The sequence below is a fragment of the Poecilia mexicana genome, unplaced genomic scaffold (genome assembly GCF_051168715.1).
Source record: "Poecilia mexicana isolate PSO_F unplaced genomic scaffold, ASM5116871v1 scaffold_8, whole genome shotgun sequence".
NCBI lineage: Eukaryota > Metazoa > Chordata > Actinopteri > Cyprinodontiformes > Poeciliidae > Poecilia > Poecilia mexicana.
The window spans coordinates 6648743-6673488 of NW_028263377.1; the positions used below are offsets into that span (position 1 = coordinate 6648743).

Consider the following 24746-nt stretch of genomic DNA (forward strand, 5'->3'; position numbering starts at 1 on the left):
GTGCAAAAAACACAAAGCTACATCCGTGGTGCACAGAGTCCATCTCCAGAGCTTTGAAGGTTTCTGATTCATGAAGCAGAGAAACTGTTTCTGGTTCCACTCTGAAGAAAAGCAGCACAGCAGCATTTCTAAAAACGGTGACGAGCTAGCAGAAGAAATCTGATGTCATGGATGGATCTTCTAAAGATATGAATTTTCCCAAATGATCCCAAACAGAACAGACAGCATTGCTTGGGTGAGACAACTGAAAACTCCTTGGATAATTCAAGTGAAGCCAGATTTGCCGAGTACTTTTCACTCAGCCTCTTGGCTAATCCTTGGCTAATAATGCATTCCTCGTTCTTCCTGGTAACATTGGGCGGTTGCCGACATCTTGGTAAGTTTGAATGACATGTGCCTTACCTTTTCCCTCAGTAGCTGCAATGCCATAAGCCTTAACATTGCGCAGCTCGACATTTAAAAAATAAATTTGCTTCAAGGGAAACATGGCAATTTTGAAAAACTCGATAAAAAGTTTTGGTACTTTATGAGGTGGTTTTTCCAGCTCTTTCAAAATTAGGGTATTTCGCCAAACTGCAATAGAAACAATTCTCTCGCATCACAAGAGTCACATGATCAACAACCGGATGTTACTCCTGACGGAAATGATGAAGAAGACAGGAAGTAGTTGGAGGATCATGGTGCGTAAAACTTATTCACATGTGACTTTGATTGATTGCATTTCTTTTTTAATGGAAACACCACAATTGCAAAATATGTTTTTCTTTCATTTTAGGAGAATATCAACAAAATTCTGCACACATTTATAATAGGTTTAACAAATGAAGAGGCCGGTGTTACACTTACAATGGTCGTCTTTATTGAGGACGTAAAGAGAAAAACACAAAACCACGAATTTCAACAAGTACGCCAGACCAACCAGATTTTCTTTTTTACAAAACGTTTACGTCTAACAGTAAGTTACTCGACACAGAATTAGAAAAGAAAGACATCAGTGATGAAACTACCAGCGCTGGCGCTGTGTGGCGTGAATGCCGCCTCAGCCTATTTCTCCTGCTAAATATTCCTCATCTCTCCGGTACGAAGCGCATCCCAACTATCTGCCCACAATCAGGCCAGAAGAAACAAAACAAAAAAAACATAGATTACATTCATAATAATGATCACACTAAGTGTCTCTACTACTTAAAGACGAGCAGACGGCACAGGACAGAATCACAACGGTAAGAAGTGAGTAATGAACAGACTAAAGTCAGCTAGATGTCCGGAAACAGAAGAACGGAGGTTCATAGGCTGGAAAATTATGTTTTCAATACTTTTATAGGGGAAATGACCTGAAGAAGAAGGACGACACGTTGATGTTGTGATGCTGTCGGTTTCTACCACATGCAGAACATGGCTGGTTCCCCAACAATCTCTTGATGACATCAAAGCATTTGCAGTATTTTGAGCTTTGATTTTTATACTTAAAGGTATCTATGGTGGCTTCTCAGGGTCATTGTATATGTATGTATATATATATATAGATAGAGATAGACAGATAGAAAGAAAGTCAGAAAGACAGATAGACAGATAGACAGATAGATAGATAGATAGATAGATAGATAGATAGATAGATAGATAGATAGAGTAAATTTGTGAGACAAGACTCAAATTTTTAGATCTCAGAAATTTTATAGAAGAAGCGTAAACATTTTCTGAGCTCAAAAAGTCACAAATTTGCAAGAGAGAGAGAGAAAAAAAGGAAATGTTCATATTGAGCTCAGAAGTTATCTGGAAAAAACATGGCAATTTCAGCACTCAAAAAGTCAAAAATTTGCGAGAAAAAAAATCCAACATTTTGAGAATAATGTCAGAAGTTCTGGAGGAAAAACTTGGAGATTTCTGGGCTCAAAAAGTCAAACATTTTTGACTTGCGAAAAAACTTTTCAACTTTGACCGTTCAGAAAAATTTTATTTTTCTAGAATATGTGAAATTAACCTAAAACATTTTTTAAAAACTTTCCCACACAATTTTCAAACTTTTGGAGCTCAGAAATTTCCATGTTTATTTAATTTTTTCTAGAAATTTCCTGCGCTGAATCTCAAAATTTCAGAGTTTTTATCTCACAAATTTACTACTTTCTCCTGGATCTACAGTGGCCCTAACCCTCCGCTGTAAATATGTAACCCCATGTACGTAATTTTTTTAGAGGGACAAAGTTACGCCTTTATTTTCACAGCATTGAAAACTAGTGACATGTTTACCGAACAGGATCTACAAACCGCTCCCGCTCCCCTCCACGTCGTCGATCTCCACCGAGCGTTTCCGTAGGACGGAGTTCGCCCTCCGGCCGCTCTTGGCCGGCGGCGGCAGCTTGGTCTGGCAGGGAGCCCGGTACTGCGGCAGGCCGGCCTTGGTGGTGTCCAGCTCCTCCGGGTCGTCCTGCTGGGCCCGCAGCGCCGCAATCACGTCCTTGTCCGAGGGACTGAGGGTGAGACAACCGCAGGGCCGGCCCTCCGCCCCGTTCTCTCCCGCCTCGCCCGCCTCCTGCTGGTCGTCCTCCACCGTCATGAAGGCGTCGCCCCACAGGCTCTCGCAGAGATCCCTGCCATGCTGATACATCTGCAAACCACAGAGAGCCGTTTCAGTCCTCAGTGTGACTAACAAACATAAATGCTTTTCATTCATCAATCGTACCGAGTTAAAATTTTACTTCCTTCAGCTTCCATTTGAGCTACTCTTTTCAAATTTTATTATTTTTTTAAATGAAACAAATTAAAAATCATCACAGTTTTGCTTGACTATCAAATAAACTGGAGAATAGCTGAAATATGTCAATTATGAATTTGCCCATACAGGTTTCTGTTCTTATTGCTGCTTAATTTGTTGAACCCAAATCAACATTTAAAGCACATTTCGATCCAACATAGTTTTTTATATTTCCCTCCAGACTCCAAACCACAAATTACATCAATCAGTTTCCAGGAATCCACATTTTCAGAAATTATCGCAAAAAACGACAACAACAACAACAAAAAACAATTGCCAGCATTTCTTCAGTGTTACTTATTCGCTGTCAGTTTATTGCAAATTTTTTTCCAAAAAATGGAGACTGTTAACTCCGACCTGCAGGTGGCAGTGTTTCTTCTTCCAAACTGCTCCCTCCGCCTTACTTTAGGTCAAGTTATATGCAAATAGCAAAAATCAAGACGTTTAAGTTCCTTAAAGAATTAAAATATTTGCCTTTTCATATGTCTGCTTATTGTTTCCTGTATCATCTTTATTTTTGTTGCGCAGGTTTTGTAAAGGGTTTAATGAGGAAAAAATATGGCAAAACTCCTTGCATACATTACTAGCGTAGAACCACAAAATCAGTGAAAAATATTTCCTGGAGGGGCTGATTTTATTATGTTTTTATCATGTAAAGCACTTTTCACTGGCTTCTTGGCTTGTTGTTATGCTTATTAAATAAAATTTTGTTTGACCAACCCAATGAACTGGATCAGACTAAACCCTGGAAAGAAATTCGAGCCACGCCTGAAAGATAACATTGACTGAGTTTGTTTATTTACATCAATATACAGTAAATCAAAGACAATTGTAGAATTATATTTCCTTTTTTTTTTCCTGTTTAAGCTCATTGAAATGATCTTTGATACAGTACGGATCCCCAATATGGTTGAAAAGGTGCAAATGTAAGGAATTACAAATTGTGACCCAGAGGCGGCGCACAAATCTCATGACTTTAATCAAATCTGTGCCAAGTTTGTCCCTTCAAACTGCGTTGCTGTGGACAACAACAATGTAATTCAAGGAGTAGGTCTTGCATGCAAATGAAATTTATGCTCTCAGGCTACATAAAAGAGGATCAGTGGAACGTGGCGTAAAACTTAATTAACAAAACAGCAGTTGAGTCTCTCTTTGTGGGCTGTGTAGGTGGGCGGGACATCAGAATCAGTCAAAGCGAAGATCTACGTTATGAGTTTTTGTATTTGGATGGGATTCATTATGATATATTAAGGCATATTTTATGGAACAATCAATCTGTTAACTTCAGTTGTTATAAAAATGCCGGATACATAAAACATAAAGAAAACTTGGCTTCAAAATGTAAAACCTTGAAATTAGGTCTCTGTCTCTTTAAGAAGCTCCTTCTCTTTCTGAAACTCCACCTTCAGGAAGTCATTACAACTCTATTAACCCCTAAACAACCTTTTTACCAGTGTTTAACTGAGAACTAGCTTGTCTAATGAGGTCAGCACACGTTTGCTAGTGGCTGCTGGCTAATCTGAAGGAGCTGAATGGGGGAGTCCCAGGGAAGGTTTTCTGTTCTGTGAGACAGAAGCTTAGGAGTTTGGAAAATAGGTCGAGCTAGCTTACTAGTAAGGGCCACCCAGACGTCTTGCACAGCTCAGCCGCCACAGTTAAAGGATTTCTCAAATATGCCTGAAAGAATCAAGGCAACACCCCAGGAATGTTTCTCACGACGGAATAACTTTATAACCCGATATAAGGCTAAATAAAAACAATATTACGAGATCCTGCCCCTTTAAAAGTGAAGTGGAAGGGGAAAAAAGACAGATGGTTTTCAACCTTTTTCACAGCAGCCATTTTGTATTCCTAAAAAAACCTCGAACGACGAATTATCGTGACCGCTCGTCCTTGTAGCAGTGAGATCAGACAGTCTGAGCCGATACTCCTGCCAGAAACAAGAGCGATGGGTCGGATTGGAGCAGCAGCTCCTGCGCCGCCGTGAGCTGGAGGAATAAAAATATTCTCAACGACCGCTATTTTTTTTTCCTGTTTTCGTCCAACTTTTTTTTTTTATCTTCTTAGCGTCAGGAATAAACGGACGCCTGTTTGTTTCGCTCCTCCAGCCGTGCCAGCTCCGTGCCGAGTCCGTCCGTCCGTCCGTCCTCCCGCCGCCCGCCGCCCCTAGGGCCTGCCTGAGCTTTACCCCGCTACATAAAACATCCAGCAAATAATTGATTTTGCCCTTTCCGCGGCGGCTCCGGCCTTGAGAACTCGTTGCCTCTGCCAGGTGTTTTCTCTCTCAGGTGGCTTTGCTCGGCCCCTGCTGCTTTCCTCTCCTTGTCTACAACACTGACCTTGAGAGCCAATCTGAATACACCATTTAAAAAAAAAAAAAAAACACTTCAGGTTTAGCACAGCAGCATCTAAGGGACCCTGGAGAGCAGATTGACAGCTCTAAACTAGTTCAGAATGATTAAAACTCCAATTGACAATCATTTAATCATTTTTAATAAAGGCATGTTTGCAAAATCACAATCTAGGCTTTTTAGAATATATTTAAAGTATCCTGAACCTCTTGGACATTTTCACTTTTTCCACATTAAAATGACACTTTCACTCTGTCCGAGTAGAAATTTGTGTAACCTAGAAAACACAAGCTAGTTCATAATTTATTAAATTCAATAAATTTTTCCCCAGTCAGAAATTAAATGTTGTTGCATCTCACACTAATATTAACAGCAATAGATTTTATTTATAACGTCCTTTATATGTTGAGATCTCAAAAAGCTACAAAGGTCTGGGAAAAAAAAAATCCAATTACAATGAATAAAGAAGAAAAAAAAATAAAATCTACTTCCACCAATAAAGTGAAACGGACGGACATCAAAATTAACCAGTGCAGATAAAGTTGAGCAAAATGGATAAATAAATTCTTATTGTATCTCACACTAACCAAAAAGAAATACAGAAAATTTGGACGCTCAGTTCCACTGGGTTACGCATGGACTTTTACACATTTTAGCCCATCGCTAACGTTTAGTCGTGACGCGTGTAATGCGCCAGTTCAACGCTATGAAGCTTACCCAAAATTGCCTGCGCTGTAAACAAACAACCTCCACTGTGAAGAGAGAAGTCTCGAACCGAACAAGATGGCCGTTAACGTTAATTCAATATTTGGAAGCCTGGCCAACATGGACGATTCACTTCCTACCGCTGCCATTGCTAAAACTATAGACTACGATTCTGAAACAGCGCAGAAAATCAACGTCATCGTTCACAACTTCTCCTTCAGTTTGGCTGAAATTCCACCAGAGAAATCCAAATCAGTGGGAGAATGAAGTGAAGGGAAACAAGAATCGAACTTGATTGCGTAGGAAGGCAATGGCGAGGCTAGCAGTTCACAATGGAGAGCACTAGGCTTCACTTCCTTTTCCCTCTGTGGTCACTTCCTGTTTTCTTCAGAACACCCTGCAGATGGATGGAGCTGTAGAAATAAACTTGCCTTCTCGGTAACCAGTCATTAGGATGCCAAGTCATCCCCCACTCCCTGCTTCTTCCAATTATTCTATAGCGTTTCCTAACAAAGACTTGATTGGGGGGGAAAAAAAGAAAAAAGAAAAAGCTGTGATATGTTTACTGAGTTTGAAGGACAAAAAGGACGATGGGTGTGTCTCTTAACTACATATGCTCTCTGCCTGATGCTTTGGTCTTATCACATCGACCCAATAATACCCACGGGAGCACAGACGCAAACACACACACACACGCACACACACACACACACACACACACACACACACACACACACACACACACATTTCAGTCCTCCCCCGGGCGGCCGTGGTTTGCTGCCAAACTTAATTCAGTACAAGCCCAAGTAGCTCTAGACGACATGCTGGGATTGAATAAGCCAGATAGAGATTTTTCCTGCGGCGCCATGCGCTGTCCTTCCTTTCCTTATCGCGCTTAATTCTAGCCTTCACATCCTGAAACCACAAACACTACGCCAAGACGGGAACCGCAGAAAGAAGAAAAAGGCCTAGCTTAGACTTTCTTTTAACAGAGTTCAAAAATATACATATTTGGAAAATGTATTTCTTACTTTTAATCTGTATCACTTTAGCATGTTTACTTGAGATATGAGAGAATCAGCACAGATATAACAAACCTGTTAATATGGTGCATAAGTTTAGCTTTTACGATAAATTGTCCCGGAAGTCATTGTGATAAAAGATAATATTGTTTTTTCAAGTAATAAAGTTCATGGCTTAAGGATGCAACAAACAAGAATAAACTTTACATTTTAATGAACATTTAACACTGGGAACTGGAAGACATTTTAAATATCCAAGACAAATAAACAAAACAACTAATAAAATGAATTATGACGCTCTGAAGTGTTTTGCTAACTGCTGTTAGCGACATGAGCTAATCACAGTGTATTTCTGTGTTGTGTGTATTTAAAACCTGCAGTGACTTGAACCCTGACAAAAGATTTCCACTATGCAGGTGTGACTAATTTAGGTGCAAACAAAATGATTTATTAGGGCAGCCATCCAGACGTTCCCTACGGCGGCCATATTGAATTTTGATGTTGCCATTGGCAACAAATTCTAACTTGGTATTGTGTCATCAGGAAGCGTTCCTGATTACGTTTTAGTTCAAACTCAATAAATGCATCATCTTTCGCATGCTTGTGGTAAACAGCAAATGGGATTTTTTTCCTGACAAATTTCTTCTTGCCAGTTTTCCATAAAGCTCAGATTAATGAAGCACAAAGCCAATAGTTGGTCCATCGACAGATTCTCCTCACCTGAGCTGCTCTTTGTTTCATTCAGTCTCTTTGTTTCTTTCTTAGATTATTTCCCCCCTTGCCTGACCTGTGGGTTCAGGCAGACGGCTCAGTAGAGTTGCATTTGTGCTGCTCATGAAAAAGTTCAAGGAGAATAAATAAATGGTTTTGTATTCAACAGAAATATGTTGTTTTTGCCATCCTAGCCTCTCTCCTACATAATCAGAGGCACTAAATCTAAGAGAAGACCTTGGCAGGCGAATGATGTAACCAAAATCTACAAAAACAGGAGGGAGACAGGGAGCGCCAGAGGTGATTTTATTTTCCCGTTGAAGGTGTATTAACTTGACGCTATGCGACCTGACACCTTCTACAGTCCGAGTTCTCACACCCCGCGTTTTACCTACGCATATTTGGCGTTCACTCATACATTCACCCGCATCATACGGCAACACGGCGCGGATGTTTACAGAGCCAGCCTCCAGCGAAAATCAGACGTGTCCCTCCTAAAAAACGAGAGCCGACACTCTCGTGTTCAAGTTCCCTCCCAAAAAAAAGACGCAAACAAAAAATAGTCGATCTGTCAAATCCGCTGACTGCTCTCACATTTTTCTAATTGCATTCGTCTGTTTCAAAGCGGCTTAAATTTCCTGCAGCCTATTTGCGGCGTTAAGCGTTGCCCTACATGAAGACGGGCCAAGGCGGAGCGCACAAAGCCCCGGAATTATGCAGGCGGTACACCCACAGAAAACACAGAGAGAGAGAGAGAGATCTTCCATTCTCCCTCTTAATACACTCTGCAATTTCTGCTTATCATCTAATAACCAGCAAGCTGCCTTATTAGATCTGCGGTCTGTGGGTGTGTGCTCGCTCGTTTGTGCGCGAGAGAGGATGGAGGCGATAAGGAGGGGAGACGGAGAGACAGACAGGCTCGTTATGAGACTGGTCGTCGCTGGGCTGCGATGATGTGTGAGAGTTCAGTTTGCTGCAGGCCTCCACCGGCCTGCCGCTTGTTTTTTAATCACCCAGCTGGCCCCTGCCCAGCGGAGCGGGGCCAGACTCTCTCATGCTCTAAAGCCAGCCCTTCTCTCACGCCGTCTACCTGCACATCCTGTCGGAAACATTCAGCTGACAGACTCGGCCGAACAAATACTGATGCAAAAAAACACCTAAATACATAAATAAATAAAAGACTCTAATTTTTTTAATTTTACAGTGCTTTGTTTTTGTTTTTCTTTTTCTTTTTTGGTTTTTTGATTTCTTGGAACCACGAGCTTCAAAATTTGCCAGAAGAAAGCTGCTGCTTCCATTTGCCTTCTGGTCAGGATAAAGCAAAACGGAGCTTTTTGGCCTACATGCCTGCCACCACACTGCAAAAACACTAAATCTTGCCAAGTATTTATTTATTTTTTTGTCTATTTTCCAGTGTAAATATCTTATAAGACTTATAAACCAACTTACAAACACATTTTCAGCAAAATATAGGTGTTTGTTTTAAGTCAGTGATTCGTTAATAAGCCCCATAGCCCTCAGTACCGGGGCAGATTTGAGCAGAAAGTATTTGAGTTAATGCTGCTGAACAAGATGTAAGTCACCGTCACGAAATACAGTGTATGGAACTCTGATAGTAGCAAAAAAGTGTCTATTTTGGTGGTTTTAAATTTTAAATTTTAAAATTTTTAAATGTGTATGTATTTGTTCTATTTTTATGTTTTTTACACCGGATTTGCCCCACAAAAATTATAAAAGGGTACTAGTTACACTGGCAGATTTTTTTCACTTATAGCAAGACATTTTCTCCATGTTATAAGTGAAAGATATTTGCACTTATAATTGGTAAGATTTTGTGGTTTTTTTGTAGTGCATGAAGATGAACATGCTGTCCATACTGTGAAACTCAGTGGTGGCAGCATTATGCTATGGAGATGGAAAGATCTATGAAGCTATATGCAAGGCAAACACATAGCCTAATAATAACAATAGGAACAATGGCCGTTTCTATGGTGTGTCTTTTAGACTGTGATATGGGAATACAGCAAATGTCTTTTAAGGATATTAAATAAATATTAGTGTTTATTTTTGTGGAAAATAAGAGGTAAAAAACAGAAACGATGACAAATGTGCAAGGATTGTGTTTACCTGCTGATACTGAACACAGGTCCCAGTGCAGTTCTGGCCCCGAGGGTCCCTGGCCCAGTTGCGAGCACACGTCATGTCCATCCTACAGGCATCGAACCTGGAGACACATAAAAGACAAATCAGAAACGGCAAACAACCATCTGCTTATTTCTATAACATCTCAATTTTTAATACTCAAATGTCTTTTTTTTTTTTTGTTTGTTTTTACACCTAATGAGACAAGAGCAAGCGGCTATTCAGCTAAAATTAGCATTAGGGCTCAAAATAAAGCTTGCGGCTTCTCTGGAGCTCACAATTTGGCATGCTGCTGCGTGTTTTGTTTTTGTAGCATGCGTGGTAGTCTGTAAAGAAACACTGGTAGATGAGAATCCTGTTTCTGTGAGCAAATCCTTGTAAAATCCTGAATAACATCGCAGTATAACAACAACATATTTGCTTTTTTTGGCCGCTTTTTTAAAAAAAATTTTAAATTTTTTTTATTTTTTTATTAAATCGCCATCATCCTAATCTGGTTGAGCCATAAAACTTTAATATTATTTCCAGTCAGGAGAATCATGTTAGAAGATGACTTTCATCTTAAGTCCAGGCTCAACTTAGCCTGCATTTTGCAGCTAACGTCTAGAGTCGGTTTCCTCTATGCGTATTATTGCATAATAAAGTATATTTGGTGTTCAAACTGTTTTTAGAAAAGGTATGAAGTATTCGCAGTGGTCTCAAGTATTTGAGAATTTTAGATATTTGTACTTATAAGTAATTATATTTGTAATTATTTGTAAAACAACCGTTAGCAAGTAAAACTCGGGAGTCCACTGCACACATAAACAAACTTTCTTTGTTTATGCTCCTGAAAAAGACATTGTTCTGTTAAGGAACATAGTTTATATTAGACAGTGAGGTTTTTTTAGGACAATGTCAGCATTTTACCAGTTAATATCGCAAGCTAGTGCTAGCTTGGCTACATTCAGATTCTGACCGAATAATTAGTGACAGAAGTCACTAAACGCAGTCAACACAGACAGGCTATATTTTCTCTGTGACTTATACTAAGCATGAAATTTGTAAGATGTTAAAATGATGCTATAAAAATGTTAATGTCAGTAATTTGTGTCAAAGAATTTAGTTCATATTAGGCAATGAGTTTATTTAAAGGACAATGTTAGCATTTTACCTGATCAACCAAGCTAGTGCTAGCTTGGTTCAACATTCAGATTCTACACATACAAGCTATGTTTACCCTGTGTTTTAAACTAAACATGAAGTTTGCCGTTTAGAACCAACTGCTGGTGAATCAGACACTTTGTACATGTTATAAGGCTGTTTTTATTTGTTATCTGGTAATTCATAATTAAACTAAAAATCTAAATAATTCATTTCAACCCAAATGCTTTGTGTTTAGAAGTCCAATTATTTTTTATTCCAACTTGATATTAGCTTTAATGTATTACATTAGCCACTTTAACCTGTTTTAGGGGTTTAAATGCCAACCCAGCACCCCTTACCTAACCTTGTGTTAACCAACCAAAACCTGGATGGCTCTATATCTGACACAGTACTGAATTAGCAAATTGCTTTGTCTTTAGCATAGCGGTTTTTTAGAATGTAGAGAATGGATTTGATGCACATTTTGTGCTCGATCCGCTGTTGGACTGTGGATTTGTCCCTTCAAATATTCTGCAGAAACAGGGCATTGTTTCCTCTCATCTTGGTCCTGGCAACAGAAGCGACCATATTTTCCATAATCTCAGACTGTTTATTCAGATGCCGTCTGTCAGAGTAAATTCCCAAAGCAGGAAAGCAGATTAAACTTTTAAATTCAGTGGGGAAGTTTTGAAATTTATTACTTCTTTACAAGCTCTCAAATGCCTCTTCAAATCATCTTTCTGTGTTTGCATTAGATGTTTTCCAACATTTAGAGGATTATCTAAATGTTGGAAAAAATGTTAACAAACCTCCAGATTTGTTAATGTCTTCTGAACCCAGAAAATTTCAGAAAGAATAAAAATAAAAAAAATGCTGTTTTATTTATAGGGCACTTTGCCTTGGGGCTGAGCACTGTTTTACAAAACTGCATCCTTTCCTCCCAGAGCCTGACATGTGAGCAGGAGCAGCTACTGAGTTGTGTTCAGGCAGCCTCACCAGTCACGGCAGAAGCTGTGGCAGAGCGGCACTGCCTGGATGTACGAGCGGCGGTGAGGATGAGGCCAGCGGGAGGCGTCAGGGGAGCAGCGGTAAAAACACGACACACGCTTCAGATAGCCCTCGCACCTGCGGAGACAGATGGAAACAGTTTTCTACCAGCGTGAGGTGCCATCAAGCGCAGACTGCAAACTCTTACTGACCCGCAATGTCACTGGGAAGAGAAAGACAGCGAGGGCACATGTGAGCGTGTGACTCGTACCGTGCAGGTGTGAAAAATAATGATATTTTTAATAAAAGACTTTCAAAAGTATTCAGTATCTTGAAGTTTTCCCACATCTTGACATGTCACAACCAGGAATTTCAACGTGCATTTCTGGGATTAATGTGCAGTACTTTGTCTTGACCTACCTCTGGCTGCGTTTTCATTACTGATGTGTGCAAAAACATTGTCGATATTCCATTAATGTCAAAAAATTTCACAACTGCAATGTTTCCATCACATAAGAAACACGATTAAAATCTCAAGCATAAGGATTGTTCACATGGTAAGTCGTTAAAAAATATGTTGCGCCTTCATCTTTCTACCACTTCCTGTCGTCTTCTTCGTGGTTTGCGCCAGTTGCAACATCTGGTTACCAATCATGTGACTCGTGTGACGCCAAAAAAACTTTTGCAGTTTTGTGAAATAAACCAATTTTAATATGGCCCAAAAAGATAAGAGTCAAGGCTTTTTATTCAATTTTTTCAAATTGCCGCATTTACATTAAGCAAATTTATTTTCAAAATGTCAAATTACAACGGTTGATGGAAATGCAGCTGCATAAAGTTGAATTTGGTGGGTTGTAATCTGACCTAATCTGGAAATGGTGAAGGGGTTTGAATACTTTTGAGAGTCAATTTTATTTTGTACAGCACATTTCAGCAACCATTCAGTTTAAAGCAATTCTAATCTCATCGTAATCTAAGACTGCAGTGCATTTAGTTGAATTTATCGTTTGTACCTCAACCTGGCCCCCCTGAAACCAAAACAAATGTAGACACGCCTCTGTGTATGCGACTCACAATTCTAATATGAGAAGGAGAAACAATTAGAACGGGATGTTATTAGAAAGCAAGAACAGATGGGACTTACTCTGAGCTCAGAGGGCCACACTTGTCCCAGGGTTCGTTCTTATTGCGGTCAGAAGGAACATAGGCAATATCCTGGATGTCTTCCTCAGTGCAGCAGCTGTCTGCAGCAGCCAGGATGAAACAAAAACACCAAACCACTGCTGTCATTTCAACACAGATATGATTGTGGGACCTTACGGAGAGCGTGCACTCACTGTCGGCGTAAAGCCCGCACTCGGACAGGTGTGGCTCCGCGCCGGGCGTGGCCTTGTGCTTGCCGTCCTGGAGGCAGACGCCCTCCAAGCGCGCCCGGCCGACTGCCGACAGGTATATGCATATCAGCAGTAGCAGGGGAGAAGTCACGCCCATCTCTGCCGATCTGGAGGAGGAATGGAAAGGAGTTCGGCAGACAACGCGCCCTACCGTCAAAACACAGCAGGCACAACGTCAAGATCGCTGCCTAAAACAGAGAAGCACACAGAAGTCATTGAAGCTTACTTTAGAATTTAGAAGTGTGAGAGCCAGTCTCTCTTTGTCTCTCTCTTTTTTTTTCTTTTTTTTTTTTACATTTTACGGTCAGATACCCATTTCAGTGATGGAGCGGTAGCATCGTTCCATTAAAAAAACAGAAAGTTCAAAATCCTTTTGCTGAATCCAAACCAAATTTTTTTAACCTATTTTCACCTCCAGTCCACACATGTTGTGCAAATTTTTATTGTTGTTAGAATATGTAGTTATGATTTTGACAAGACTTAGGATTTGTGCTCAGCTAAAAGATTATTTTTACTGCTTTTGAAGGAATTTGGACTCAATCTAAAACCTGTCAATTGAACAGAGATTATTTCACACTTTGATTTTTGATATTTTTTTTAAATCTGCATTTTATTTGTGCAAACACAAAAATAGCAACATTTTGTTTTGGAATCAAGGCAACCTCAGATAAGGATAACCATCTGAATATATAGGCTGGAACAGAAAGTCAAAAGCTGAGAAGAGATTATTCAAAACAGTTTTTTCTTCTCAAAAAAAAAAAAAATTATATATATATATATATATATATATATATATATATATATATATATATATATATATATATATATATATATATTATTTATTTATTTATTTATGAGATCAAACAGGGAATAAATCAATTTGAATTGGTATGTCATGTAGCTATGGGAATCGTTTAAATAATAGATAACATATTTTTGAATAATTATTTTTAAATAATTTCAACATTTATTTCATGATTAAAAGTAACAACTACAAAATAATTTCAGTTGTTCATTAATCTGCATAGCAACTCAACTTCTTATCAAGAGTCACAGTTTTCCCTGCCTACTAACTTTGATAGAATTAAATTGAATAAAATCCATTCCTGCAGCCTATACCTACTGTAACAGTAGTTACATAACATGTGCTTTTCATAACAAATTTCATTATCAACCTGTTTAATTAATTATAGACATTAATCATGCTGCTTACAGTTTTCATTTAACGATTTATATCTTTATTGAATTGTGGCACGTCAGGACTTCCATAGGGACAGGGACGGTTATTGAGTAAGAAGAGCCAACCAGATGACCCAGAGTGGTGGACCTGATTAGCTGGCACCGAGCTGAGGTGGATGACACGCACAGTGGTTTAATCTGACCAGGTACTGACTGGTGTGCAGACTGACCTACATAGCAGCACGACTTAAACAAATCTGTTTGACCGAAATAAACCCCAGATACGATCCTTGTTTTTACACCTAGGGTGTATCTGAATCAGTATTTCTGATTGGAAAACAGCGATTTAAACAGCTAAAAGACACCTAAAATGCTATAAGTTAGGCATTATTGAACAGTATTATTACAAATGAACGTGAATGATGTGAATGTAAATGTTTTTAATAGCAAAAATTTAATATCTTCCAAAATTCGTTTTTAGAGTGTAGTGATGCTGACCCAAAGAATGATGGAGAAATGAACCCATATCTGTTGGGATTTGCCAGAAACTGAACTAAAACATGAAAAGTGAGACTCCAGTCTGAATGGACTAAACTGGGACTAAAAAGGGAAATTTTCAGGTTAAGACAATTTCTAAAAATAAAAAAATTAAAAAAGGAAAAAGAAAAGAAAAAAAAAGCTCCAACTTTAACATCTCAAAGTGCTTTTAATTTGTGAGTTTGTGACCCGACGACCTTTAAACAAGGCATTTTTCTCCTTTAAACCGGATTATTTTTTTTCTCCAATGCATGTTTTAGTCGATTAGCTTTGACAGCCTTCGGCGTCACTCGTCAACAAAAACCAACCGAATCACGTGGAAATAACCGATCCACCGCTTCTTTACTCACCTGCTCTCCGGGTTTAAAAAGAAGAAAAAAGAAAAACGTCGCTCCCTCCGATGTGGCTCAGTTCAGATCCCCGCCCCGATGCTGTGGCTCCAGCGGCTGCAGGCTGCGCGGTGCTCGGCTCTCCTCCCGCTCCGCGTCCCTCTCCGTGCGGTGGCTGTGATCTCCTCTGCTCCGGGGAGCCGCTGCTCGCCACTTTGTCACCGGTTTAGATGGGAAAACATGCCAGCCTCCTACCAGGCTCCTCACCCCCACCTCCCTCCTCCATCTGCCACACGCTGGGATGTCCTGTCTCTCCCTCCCTCCCTCTTTCTCTCTTTCTCTCCTGCACGCAAGCACTCACACATGCACAGAAAAGGACCGGGGTTCTGTCCTTGTTAATCTCCCAATAGGATGTTTTCCAAATCCTCCTTGTTGACAGCTTTCCTTCCACCCGTCCAAGGACTGCTGGGAAAAACACACCAAGAAGATTTGATTTAAAGGTGATGCTTTGCCCTTCAGTCCCAGAGGCTGACAAACAGGTGCTGAGTAGAGAGAAGCTAAGTACACCCTTCATCTCAATCAAAGTGACAGGTAGGCGGGACTTCCGGTTAAGGGGGGAGGGGGGTGAGTGTGAGTGGGGTAGGGGTGGGGGTCTATATGTTAATGAATTTAACACCTCTGACAGCAGCGGGTGGTGGCGCCTATTGTAATTGCCCGTCTGGGGCTGTTATAAAGTTGTCAGCTCTAGTTTTTATAGTTTTCCCCAAGTAGTTGTTTAAAAATAAACAGTATGAAGATGTGCAAAACTAAAAAACTTTACCGATCAGCCAAGTGGTCATTGAAGTATATGACTGGAGATTTGTTCTCCTGCCCGCGGTATGAATCCATGGCCCATTGCATCAGCGAAGACTGTCGCATGGGGCTCGGCATAGCAGTGACGTTCAAGAAGAAGTTTGGACGTGTCTCAGCGTTAAAGGAGCAGAGTAAGTCAGACTAGTTACTAAAACAGTCTTTGTTAAAAAATAAAAATAAAATAAATAAAATAACAAAAAACAACGTTTCATGTTTATGTTTCCTAACAGAGAAGCTGCCAGGGCAGTGTGCTGTCCTGACACACGGTCAGCGCTTCATCTACTATCTGGTATAGCACGCTGTAGAAGCAAAAAAAAAAAAAAAGTTGTTTTGTTACGCCATCTTGTAACCGTAGCCTGTTATGCGTTTCAGATCACAAAGAAAAAAGCCAGCCACAAGCCCACATACATCAGCTTGAGACAGAGTCTGGAAGATATGAAATATCACTGCTTACAAAACGGTGTCAACAGGGTTTCAATCCCACGGTTAGTAGAAACTATTATAATAATAAAATATCCCTTAACTCTTCTTTAGCGGGCGGTTATTAAACCATGTGTTTTATCTTGTCTCTCCCCACCACAGAATCGGCTGCGGGCTGGACCAGTTGGAATGGTCAAAAGTGTCAGAGATCCTGGAAGAGGTCTTTAAAGATGCTAATATCACCGTCACGGTGTACAGCCTGCCAGGGATAAAGCTGAAACCTTAGCTCTAATTGTTTGTACTCAGACAGCAATATACCTGTATTCTGCACCTTTTGTCAAATAAATATTTTACTCGTCAACCGGACTTTTGTCTTTTATTGCTCCAGACTAGCGGTACTCAGCTGTTGATATGTGTATTCTGTACCTTTTGTCAAATAAGTGTTTTAATTGTCTTAGACCCCTCACCGCGCGACTTGCGCCTGAAGTGGTCCAGACTAGCTGGCTCCTTAGCGCTGATTGGTTGAATTCAACCGCTATTCAGATCCTAACACACCCACCTGTCCACGTGGGTGGTGTCGTAGCATTACGTGGCGTGGTTTAATAGGTCGACAAAAGGTGGTGGGTGGTTCTCCACACCTCTCCTATTTTGTAACGGTACTAGTTTCTTAACTATTTCACTGAATCCCTACCAGCGTTTACCGACGGGATCCTGCTGAAGGTACATTTGTGTTTTAATTGTCTTCTTTTATTTATTTTCACTCTAAGAAAATAAAATCTAAATAATGGCGGTGCTTTCTGATTCTCAGTTCAACGATATATTCAGCAATGGTAAGTAGCAGAACTTTTCTTTTTTTTTTTTATCTCTTTCTTAAAGCTGTGGGGGAGTGTTTGGATGTTACATTCGAGCGCTGTAATTTGTCTACAGATACATCCAGCAATGCAGCAGATGCAACCATCCTAGCCCAACCCGATTCTCAGTTCAGCTGTATATTCAGCGTCAGTAAGTACCGCAGCTTTTTTTTTTTTTCTCCCCCCTGAAAGCATGTTTAAGACCGGGCGGAGGTGTGGGGTTTGGGGTGTTACGTTCACGTATTGTAATTTGTCTACAGACCCGATTGCTGAGGTACCGGATGACGTCTTCCTAACACAATTTCTCACCGGTCAGTATACCTGTATTTTATTTTTTTATTTTTATTTTTTTTAACAAGTTCTTAAATCAAAGAAGGTGACTAATCATTTTAATATGCAGATTCACCGGCCCCTCGGGTTGTTTCCGGAGATGAGGGGAGGGCTCGGCCCAGGAATCGTCTGTCGCTAAGTAGATCAAGACCGTATGATCGTGTTCTCAGCAATATAACAAACACACAGCACAACCCGACAATCACCATCAACGACTCAGACGTCAACGACTCAGAAGACGACTTCCTGCCACCTCATCAGAGTGTTCGTTCGAACACAGCTTCACCGGCTAACGGGGCTAGCACACGTGCCGCTAGCACACCTCCAGCCGCCGCAAGACAACGTATCGCTCCACGGGGTACCCAGCAGCGCAACGCATCTAGTGGCGGTGGTACACGCGCCGCTAACACACTCCCAACCACCGCAAGACAACGGGTCGCTCCACGGGGTCCCCAGCAGCGCAACGCATCTAGCGGGGGTGGTACACGCAGCGCTAGCACACCCCCAACCACCGCAAGACAACGGGACGCTCCACGGGGTCCCCAGCAGCGCGTCGCATCTAGCGGGGGTGTTACACGCAACGCTACCGTCCATCCCCCCAACACCAGCAGGCGACGCGCATCTAATTCTACAGATGCTAACGCAGCTAACCAGCATCGCAACCCAGCTAACGGGGCTAGGACACATTCTGCGAACAACGAAGCGTACAACCCCCACCAAGCGGTAAGGGGTCTCGGTAAGTTTATTTAATTAGCAACCTGTTAAAAAATAAATAAAAATAAATAATTATCATTACCATGACGCTAAATGTACTAAGAATGTTATTCTGTTTTACAGCCTTATCTCCACGAGCACTGGACAGAGCTTACCTCGCTGATGAATTAATTTCAGGTACATTCTACCTTATTATTTTTCTCCTCCCTTCAACTTCTTTGTGTCAGCTATAGATGTTAATTTTTTCTGTCTGTTTTCTATCTTTTCAGAGGCTTTGCTGTTCGTGAATCAAACCCCAGCCAGAGGAAGCGTTCGATCCAGGAGTGGTAGAAGAATCCGTACACGACGTTTGGACCGGATTAATAAAGCACGTGCCACAACACTTCTTGAAGCAAGTCAGATTCTGATACGACTATTTCCAACGATGTAAAAGGTGATCGTTAAATGTGTACCATAATTCTCACATTGTTTTTTGTACTCACTATCTGGGTAAATATGGGTGAACGAGTTGGTAGCGATGATCCCCAGGGAATAAACTTTGTACAGGAATCATCAGATTATGCAACATTAATTCAGAACTCAATCTGTGTTTTGAACAGACTTGCTTTAGCGTTACAACCTTTACAAAATACAGACAGTCCTGCGCATAGCCCGCCTCACAGTCCTTTAAGGTCACCCGTTTCAAACGAATCTGAAGCACCACACCCGTTCAGTCAAATTGACGAGGCGGTAAACGGGTTAAATGAATACACAACATTAATTCAGAACTCAATCTGTGTTTTGAACAGTCTTGCTTTAGCATTGCAACCTTTACGAAATACAAACAGTCCTACACATAGCCCGCCTCACAGTCCTTTAAGACCGACTGTTTCAAACGAACCTGAAGCACCAGACCCGTTCAGACAAATTGGTGAGATAATAAAACGGTTAAATACTCAACAAAATGGGTCATCAGAGGACGCTGCACCTGCCTCTACACCAGAGGATGCTGTTCCATCCACATCAGCTGCTAGTTTTCAGACTTTAGCTGCAGCTACCTCTGATGCAGAGGACGCTGCACCTGCCTCTACACCAGAGGATGCTGTCCCATCCACATCAGCTGCTAGTTTTCAGACTTTAGCTGCAGCTACCTCTGATGCAGAGGACGCTGCACCCGCCTCTACACCAGAGGATGCTGTTCCATCCACATCAGCTGCTAGTTTTCAGACTTTAGCTGCAGCTACCTCTGATGCAGAGGACGCTGCACCTGCCTCTACACCAGAGGATGCTGTCCCATCCACATCAGCTGCTAGTTTTCAGACTTTAGCTGCAGCTACCTCTGATGCAGAGGACGCTGCACCTGCCTCTACACCAGATGATGCTGTCCCATCCACATCAGCCGACGTCACCGCAGCCGGTGTAGGTGTTCAACAGGGTGGTAATCTGAGTAGCCAACTTTTACCTAACCACGCTCAGAATGGGTCAGATCACCAGCCACCAGTTGAGCGCGAGCGTTTTAACAACGTAGAAATAAGGCGTCCCTTTAGCATCCCACCACCGTGCCCAGGGTCTGTACCAGACCTTGCCTCATTTTATACAGATGTTATGCATGTCCTTATTGATCTAGCTGATGTAGCAGGCACGTTAGCCAGACGTAACGACGTTGTCCAGTTAGAACTAGTTGGGGATAATGTTGCACAGAATGTAAATATTCGTGTTACCGACAATGATGTAATAGAACCAACCTTTATCCAATTTTTGGATGAACTCATACAATCAAATGGCGGCTTACTTTCATTTGGAAACCTTGAATTTGTTCTTCAGGTCGTGAGGGATCCTTCTGGTGGTGTTAAACGTAAGGCAACAAAAACCTTAGAGTGTGAGCTGATTAATAAGAAGAGACGCCACCTGTATATTGTAGATAACGGTGATAACCAACTTTGTTTTGCCATCAGTCTGGCACATGTCTATAATCAGAGTTTTACAGATAGACAGGCTGTAGAGCAGGGGAGAGAATTTCAACGACAGGCAGGTCTTAGTGAACAAACACCTGTCACATTCAGTGATGTCAGTAAATTTGAGAACATATTACAAAGAAAAATTGTAGTCTTTCACAAAACATCAAAGAATTCAGTTCTTTCTAAATTTGAGACCGGGTTCCAAGATCGTTCAAACCCCTGCTTCTTACTGCTGCACCAGAACCACTACTACGGTATTAAAAACGTGAAGGGTTTCATGGGTGTGAGGTATTTCTGTAATTACTGCTTTAAAGGTTATGAGAATTCCAGCACGCATCAGTGTAAGGGACATTGTTATATCTGCCGAAAATCCCCGTGTGTTAGTCAGGAGTACAAACCTGTACACTGTCCTGACTGTAACAGGACTTGTCGTAACGCTTCATGCTTTGTTAAACATAAGGAACCCCATTACAAACCACGCGCTCGTGTTTTTAAAAGTGAATGTGACACGACCAAATTTTGTACACTCTGTAAAAGAGTGTACTATGTCCCTATGACAAAGGAGGAAACGCCACATGTCTGTGGAACAAAATGCATTATATGTAGTGAAAAAATACCTCCAGGCACAGATGTAACTCTCGATGAACACCTGTGTTATATCCAACCTGTAGCTAAACTCGGCGAATTAGATGACAAATTAATATTCTATGACTTTGAATCATTTTTTGATGAAAGCGGCGTCCACGTCCCCTTTCTAGTGTGTAGTAAAACTCTGAAAGGTGACCTATGGTTTTCATACGGTCTTGATTGCGCCCAGAAATTTATTCTCCATTTCAGAAGGCCGTTGTACAAAGGTTGCACATTTTTGGCCCACAATGCCCGCGGTTATGATGGGTATCTTCTTTTGAGTGCCATGATACAATTGGGAATAAAACCACACATCATAATGCAGGGAGGCAAAATTCTTTGTTTTACAGACCCTGATTACAGTTTGAAATTCATTGACAGCCTTTCATTTCTTACTATGAAGTTGAGCGCGATGCCGAAAGCATTAGGCTTCACTGACCACACCAAAGGTTATTTTCCCCACTTATTCTCTTCAAAGCAGCATTTAAAGTATGTAGGGCCATTCCCGCCACCGGTTTGCTACGGTGCGGTTTCCATGAATCCTTCTGAACTGCAAGAGTTTTCAGACTGGTACAGAGAAGCGTCCAAAGAGGTCTTTGACTTTGCAAAAGAAGCGCTTCATTACTGTAAAACAGATGTTGATATTCTTTTTCAAGCCTGTGTTAAATTCAGAGATGAATTTTTTAAGGAAACCAGTGTAGACCCTTTTAAATCTGTCACCATCGCGTCGGCGTGCATGAAAGCTTTTGTAACCAATTTCCTGCCGCCAAAAACATTAGCAATACCATCTCCAACCAACTACAGGCGCAGCTCAAAGACTTACTCAAATGCATCCATTCAGTGGTTGGAATGGATGATGGCTGATAAAAACATACATATAGAACACGCTTTAAACACAGGTGAAAAGAAAATCGGTCCTTACTACGCAGATGGTTTTGCTGTTTTAGACAATATACCTACAGCATTTTTCTATCACGGCTGTTTCTTCCATGGATGTTCTCAGTGTTTTACCCCTCATGAAAAATGTCCTTTAAGAAATGTCACATTTGAACAGATTCATGCTGCTAGTGTTGAAAAAGACAGGGTCCTGCAGTCTGAGTACGGTGTTCGTCTCGTGATTCTGTGGGAGCATGAATGGGTTGAAATGAAACGATCTGACCCCGGAGTTATTAACTTTCTCAAAAAATTTAACGCCCCAGAACCTCTGGTACCACGACAGGCGCTTTTTGGTGGGAGGACTTCAGCTTTCAAGTTGAGACACACGGCAGCCCCCGACGAAACTGTACATTATGTGGATTTCACTTCATTATACCCTCATGTCAACAGCACCTCCTCGTATCCCCTGGGGCACCCTACGATAATATATCGAGATTTTGACCACCCTAACGCTTACTTTGGTTTCATAAGAGCTGTTGTTTACCCACCTAGAGGTCTCTATTTTCCAGTGCTACCATACAAAACATCACGTGGTAAACTGGTTTTCACCCTCTGTCGAACTTGTGCTGAAAAAAACAATCAGACAACTTCCTGTTCCCACAGCGATCAGGAAAGGGCTCTTACAGGTGTCTGGGTGACTGTCGAGTTTCAGAAAGCATTACAATCTGGTTATCAAGTGGCGAAAATCACAGAAGTGTGGCATTTTGAAAGAAGTAGCAACACAATCTTTCGGGAATACATTCATACATTTCTGAAGGGTAAGCAGGAAGCGTCAGGGTACCCAGCTGATGCAGTTGATCAGGAGAGTAGAGAGAGGTATGTGAGGGAGTACAAACTTCATCAAGGTATCCAGTTGGATCCGTCCAAAATTGTATATAATCCAGCAAAAAGACAGATTATGAAATCTATCCTTAATAATCTGTGGGGGAAATTCGGACAAAGACTTGACCTGTCGCAAACTAGTATTGTAACAGATCCTGACTTGTTTTTCAAGTTTTTGTTCTCAGGCCAATACAACGTCAAGTATTTCCACTTTCTGAACGCTGATGCGTGCATGTTACAGTGGAGCTACAACAAACAGTGTGTCACTCGACCGAACAAGGTAAATAACATTTTTGTAGCAGCATTCACCACAGCTTATGCCCGTTTGAAGCTTTTAAGTTGTATGGAGCTGTTACAGGACAGGGTTTTGTACGTGGATACTGACAGTCTCATCTACGTGGTGAAAGAAGGTCAGAACCCTCTGCAGACCGGGAATTACCTGGGTGACCTTACTGACGAGCTTGCTGGTGATTCAATTCAAGAATTTGTGGCTGCCGGACCCAAAAGTTATGCTTATCAGACAAAAAGCATGAAAAAGGTTGTAATGCGCGTCAAAGGGATCACACAGACACCTGTAAGAGCCCTTTCCTGATCGCTGTGGGAACAGGAAGTTGTCTGATTGTTTTTTTCAGCACAAGTTCGACAGAGGGTGAAAACCAGTTTACCACGTGATGTTTTGTATGGTAGCACTGGAAAATAGAGACCTCTAGGTGGGTAAACAACAGCTCTTATGAAACCAAAGTAAGCGTTAGGGTGGTCAAAATCTCGATATATTATCGTAGGGTGCCCCAGGGGATACGAGGAGGTGCTGTTGACATGAGGGTATAATGAAGTGAAATCCACATAATGTACAGTTTCGTCGGGGGCTGCCGTGTGTCTCAACTTGAAAGCTGAAGTCCTCCCACCAAAAAGCGCCTGTCGTGGTACCAGAGGTTCTGGGGCGTTAAATTTTTTGAGAAAGTTAATAACTCCGGGGTCAGATCGTTTCATTTCAACCCATTCATGCTCCCACAGAATCACGAGACGAACACCGTACTCAGACTGCAGGACCCTGTCTTTTTCAACACTAGCAGCATGAATCTGTTCAAATGTGACATTTCTTAAAGGACATTTTTCATGAGGGGTAAAACACTGAGAACATCCATGGAAGAAACAGCCGTGATAGAAAAATGCTGTAGGTATATTGTCTAAAACAGCAAAACCATCTGCGTAGTAAGGACCGATTTTCTTTTCACCTGTGTTTAAAGCGTGTTCTATATGTATGTTTTTATCAGCCATCATCCATTCCAACCACTGAATGGATGCATTTGAGTAAGTCTTTGAGCTGCGCCTGTAGTTGGTTGGAGATGGTATTGCTAATGTTTTTGGCGGCAGGAAATTGGTTACAAAAGCTTTCATGCACGCCGACGCGATGGTGACAGATTTAAAAGGGTCTACACTGGTTTCCTTAAAAAATTCATCTCTGAATTTAACACAGGCTTGAAAAAGAATATCAACATCTGTTTTACAGTAATGAAGCGCTTCTTTTGCAAAGTCAAAGACCTCTTTGGACGCTTCTCTGTACCAGTCTGAAAACTCTTGCAGTTCAGAAGGATTCATGGAAACCGCACCGTAGCAAACCGGTGGCGGGAATGGCCCTACATACTTTAAATGCTGCTTTGAAGAGAATAAGTGGGGAAAATAACCTTTGGTGTGGTCAGTGAAGCCTAATGCTTTCGGCATCGCGCTCAACTTCATAGTAAGAAATGAAAGGCTGTCAATGAATTTCAAACTGTAATCAGGGTCTGTAAAACAAAGAATTTTGCCTCCCTGCATTATGATGTGTGGTTTTATTCCCAATTGTATCATGGCACTCAAAAGAAGATACCCATCATAACCGCGGGCATTGTGGGCCAAAAATGTGCAACCTTTGTACAACGGCCTTCTGAAATGGAGAATAAATTTCTGGGCGCAATCAAGACCGTATGAAAACCATAGGTCACCTTTCAGAGTTTTACTACACACTAGAAAGGGGACGTGGACG

General features: G+C 41.2%; 2 protein-coding genes across 4 annotated transcripts; one reads left to right on the top strand and one right to left on the bottom strand.

Moving 5' to 3' along the window:
* Window positions 1-836: 836 nt before the first annotated feature.
* rtbdn (retbindin) lies at window positions 837-15683 on the bottom strand. Of its 3 annotated transcripts, none has more exons than XM_015003359.2 (6): window positions 15256-15683; window positions 13133-13296; window positions 12940-13039; window positions 11805-11933; window positions 9669-9765; window positions 837-2605 (listed from the first exon to the last, which is right to left on the bottom strand). In XM_015003359.2, exons 2-6 carry the CDS (start codon window positions 13284-13286, stop codon window positions 2258-2260), a joined length of 828 nt encoding a protein of 275 aa, XP_014858845.1. In that variant the 5' UTR covers window positions 13287-13296; window positions 15256-15683; the 3' UTR covers window positions 837-2257. The 3 variants fall into 3 exon arrangements, with proteins under 3 accessions (XP_014858845.1, XP_014858844.1, XP_014858843.1); XM_015003358.2 differs by having other exon boundaries at window positions 13133-13336; window positions 15256-15682; XM_015003357.2 differs by having other exon boundaries at window positions 13133-13377; window positions 15256-15682.
* A 200-nt stretch (window positions 15684-15883) lies between these two features.
* On the top strand, window positions 15884-16867 carry LOC148157942 (ADP-ribose glycohydrolase OARD1-like). Its single transcript, XM_088008122.1, has 4 exons — window positions 15884-16217; window positions 16317-16375; window positions 16459-16571; window positions 16669-16867. Exons 1-4 carry the CDS (start codon window positions 16025-16027, stop codon window positions 16790-16792), a joined length of 489 nt encoding a protein of 162 aa, XP_087864248.1. The 5' UTR covers window positions 15884-16024; the 3' UTR covers window positions 16793-16867.
* The last annotated feature ends 7879 nt before the right edge of the window (window positions 16868-24746 follow it).

Bases quoted from the DNA above. Each gene is read 5' to 3' on its own strand.
- rtbdn (XM_015003359.2), bottom strand. From the start codon at position 13,286: ATGGGCGTGACTTCTCCCCTGCTACTGCTGATATGCATATACCTGTCG. The intron at 11,934-12,939 runs GTAAGTCCCATC...CTGTCTCCGCAG, and splicing joins TGTGGCCCTCTGAGCTCAGA to GTGCGAGGGCTATCTGAAGC. The intron at 2,606-9,668 runs GTAAACACAATC...TGTGGTTTGCAG, and splicing joins CCTGTGTTCAGTATCAGCAG to ATGTATCAGCATGGCAGGGA.
- LOC148157942 (XM_088008122.1), top strand. From the start codon at position 16,025: ATGAAGATGTGCAAAACTAAAAAACTTTACCGATCAGCCAAGTGGTCA. The intron at 16,218-16,316 runs GTAAGTCAGACT...GTTTCCTAACAG, and splicing joins CTCAGCGTTAAAGGAGCAGA to AGAAGCTGCCAGGGCAGTGT. The intron at 16,376-16,458 runs GTATAGCACGCT...TATGCGTTTCAG, and splicing joins AGCGCTTCATCTACTATCTG to ATCACAAAGAAAAAAGCCAG.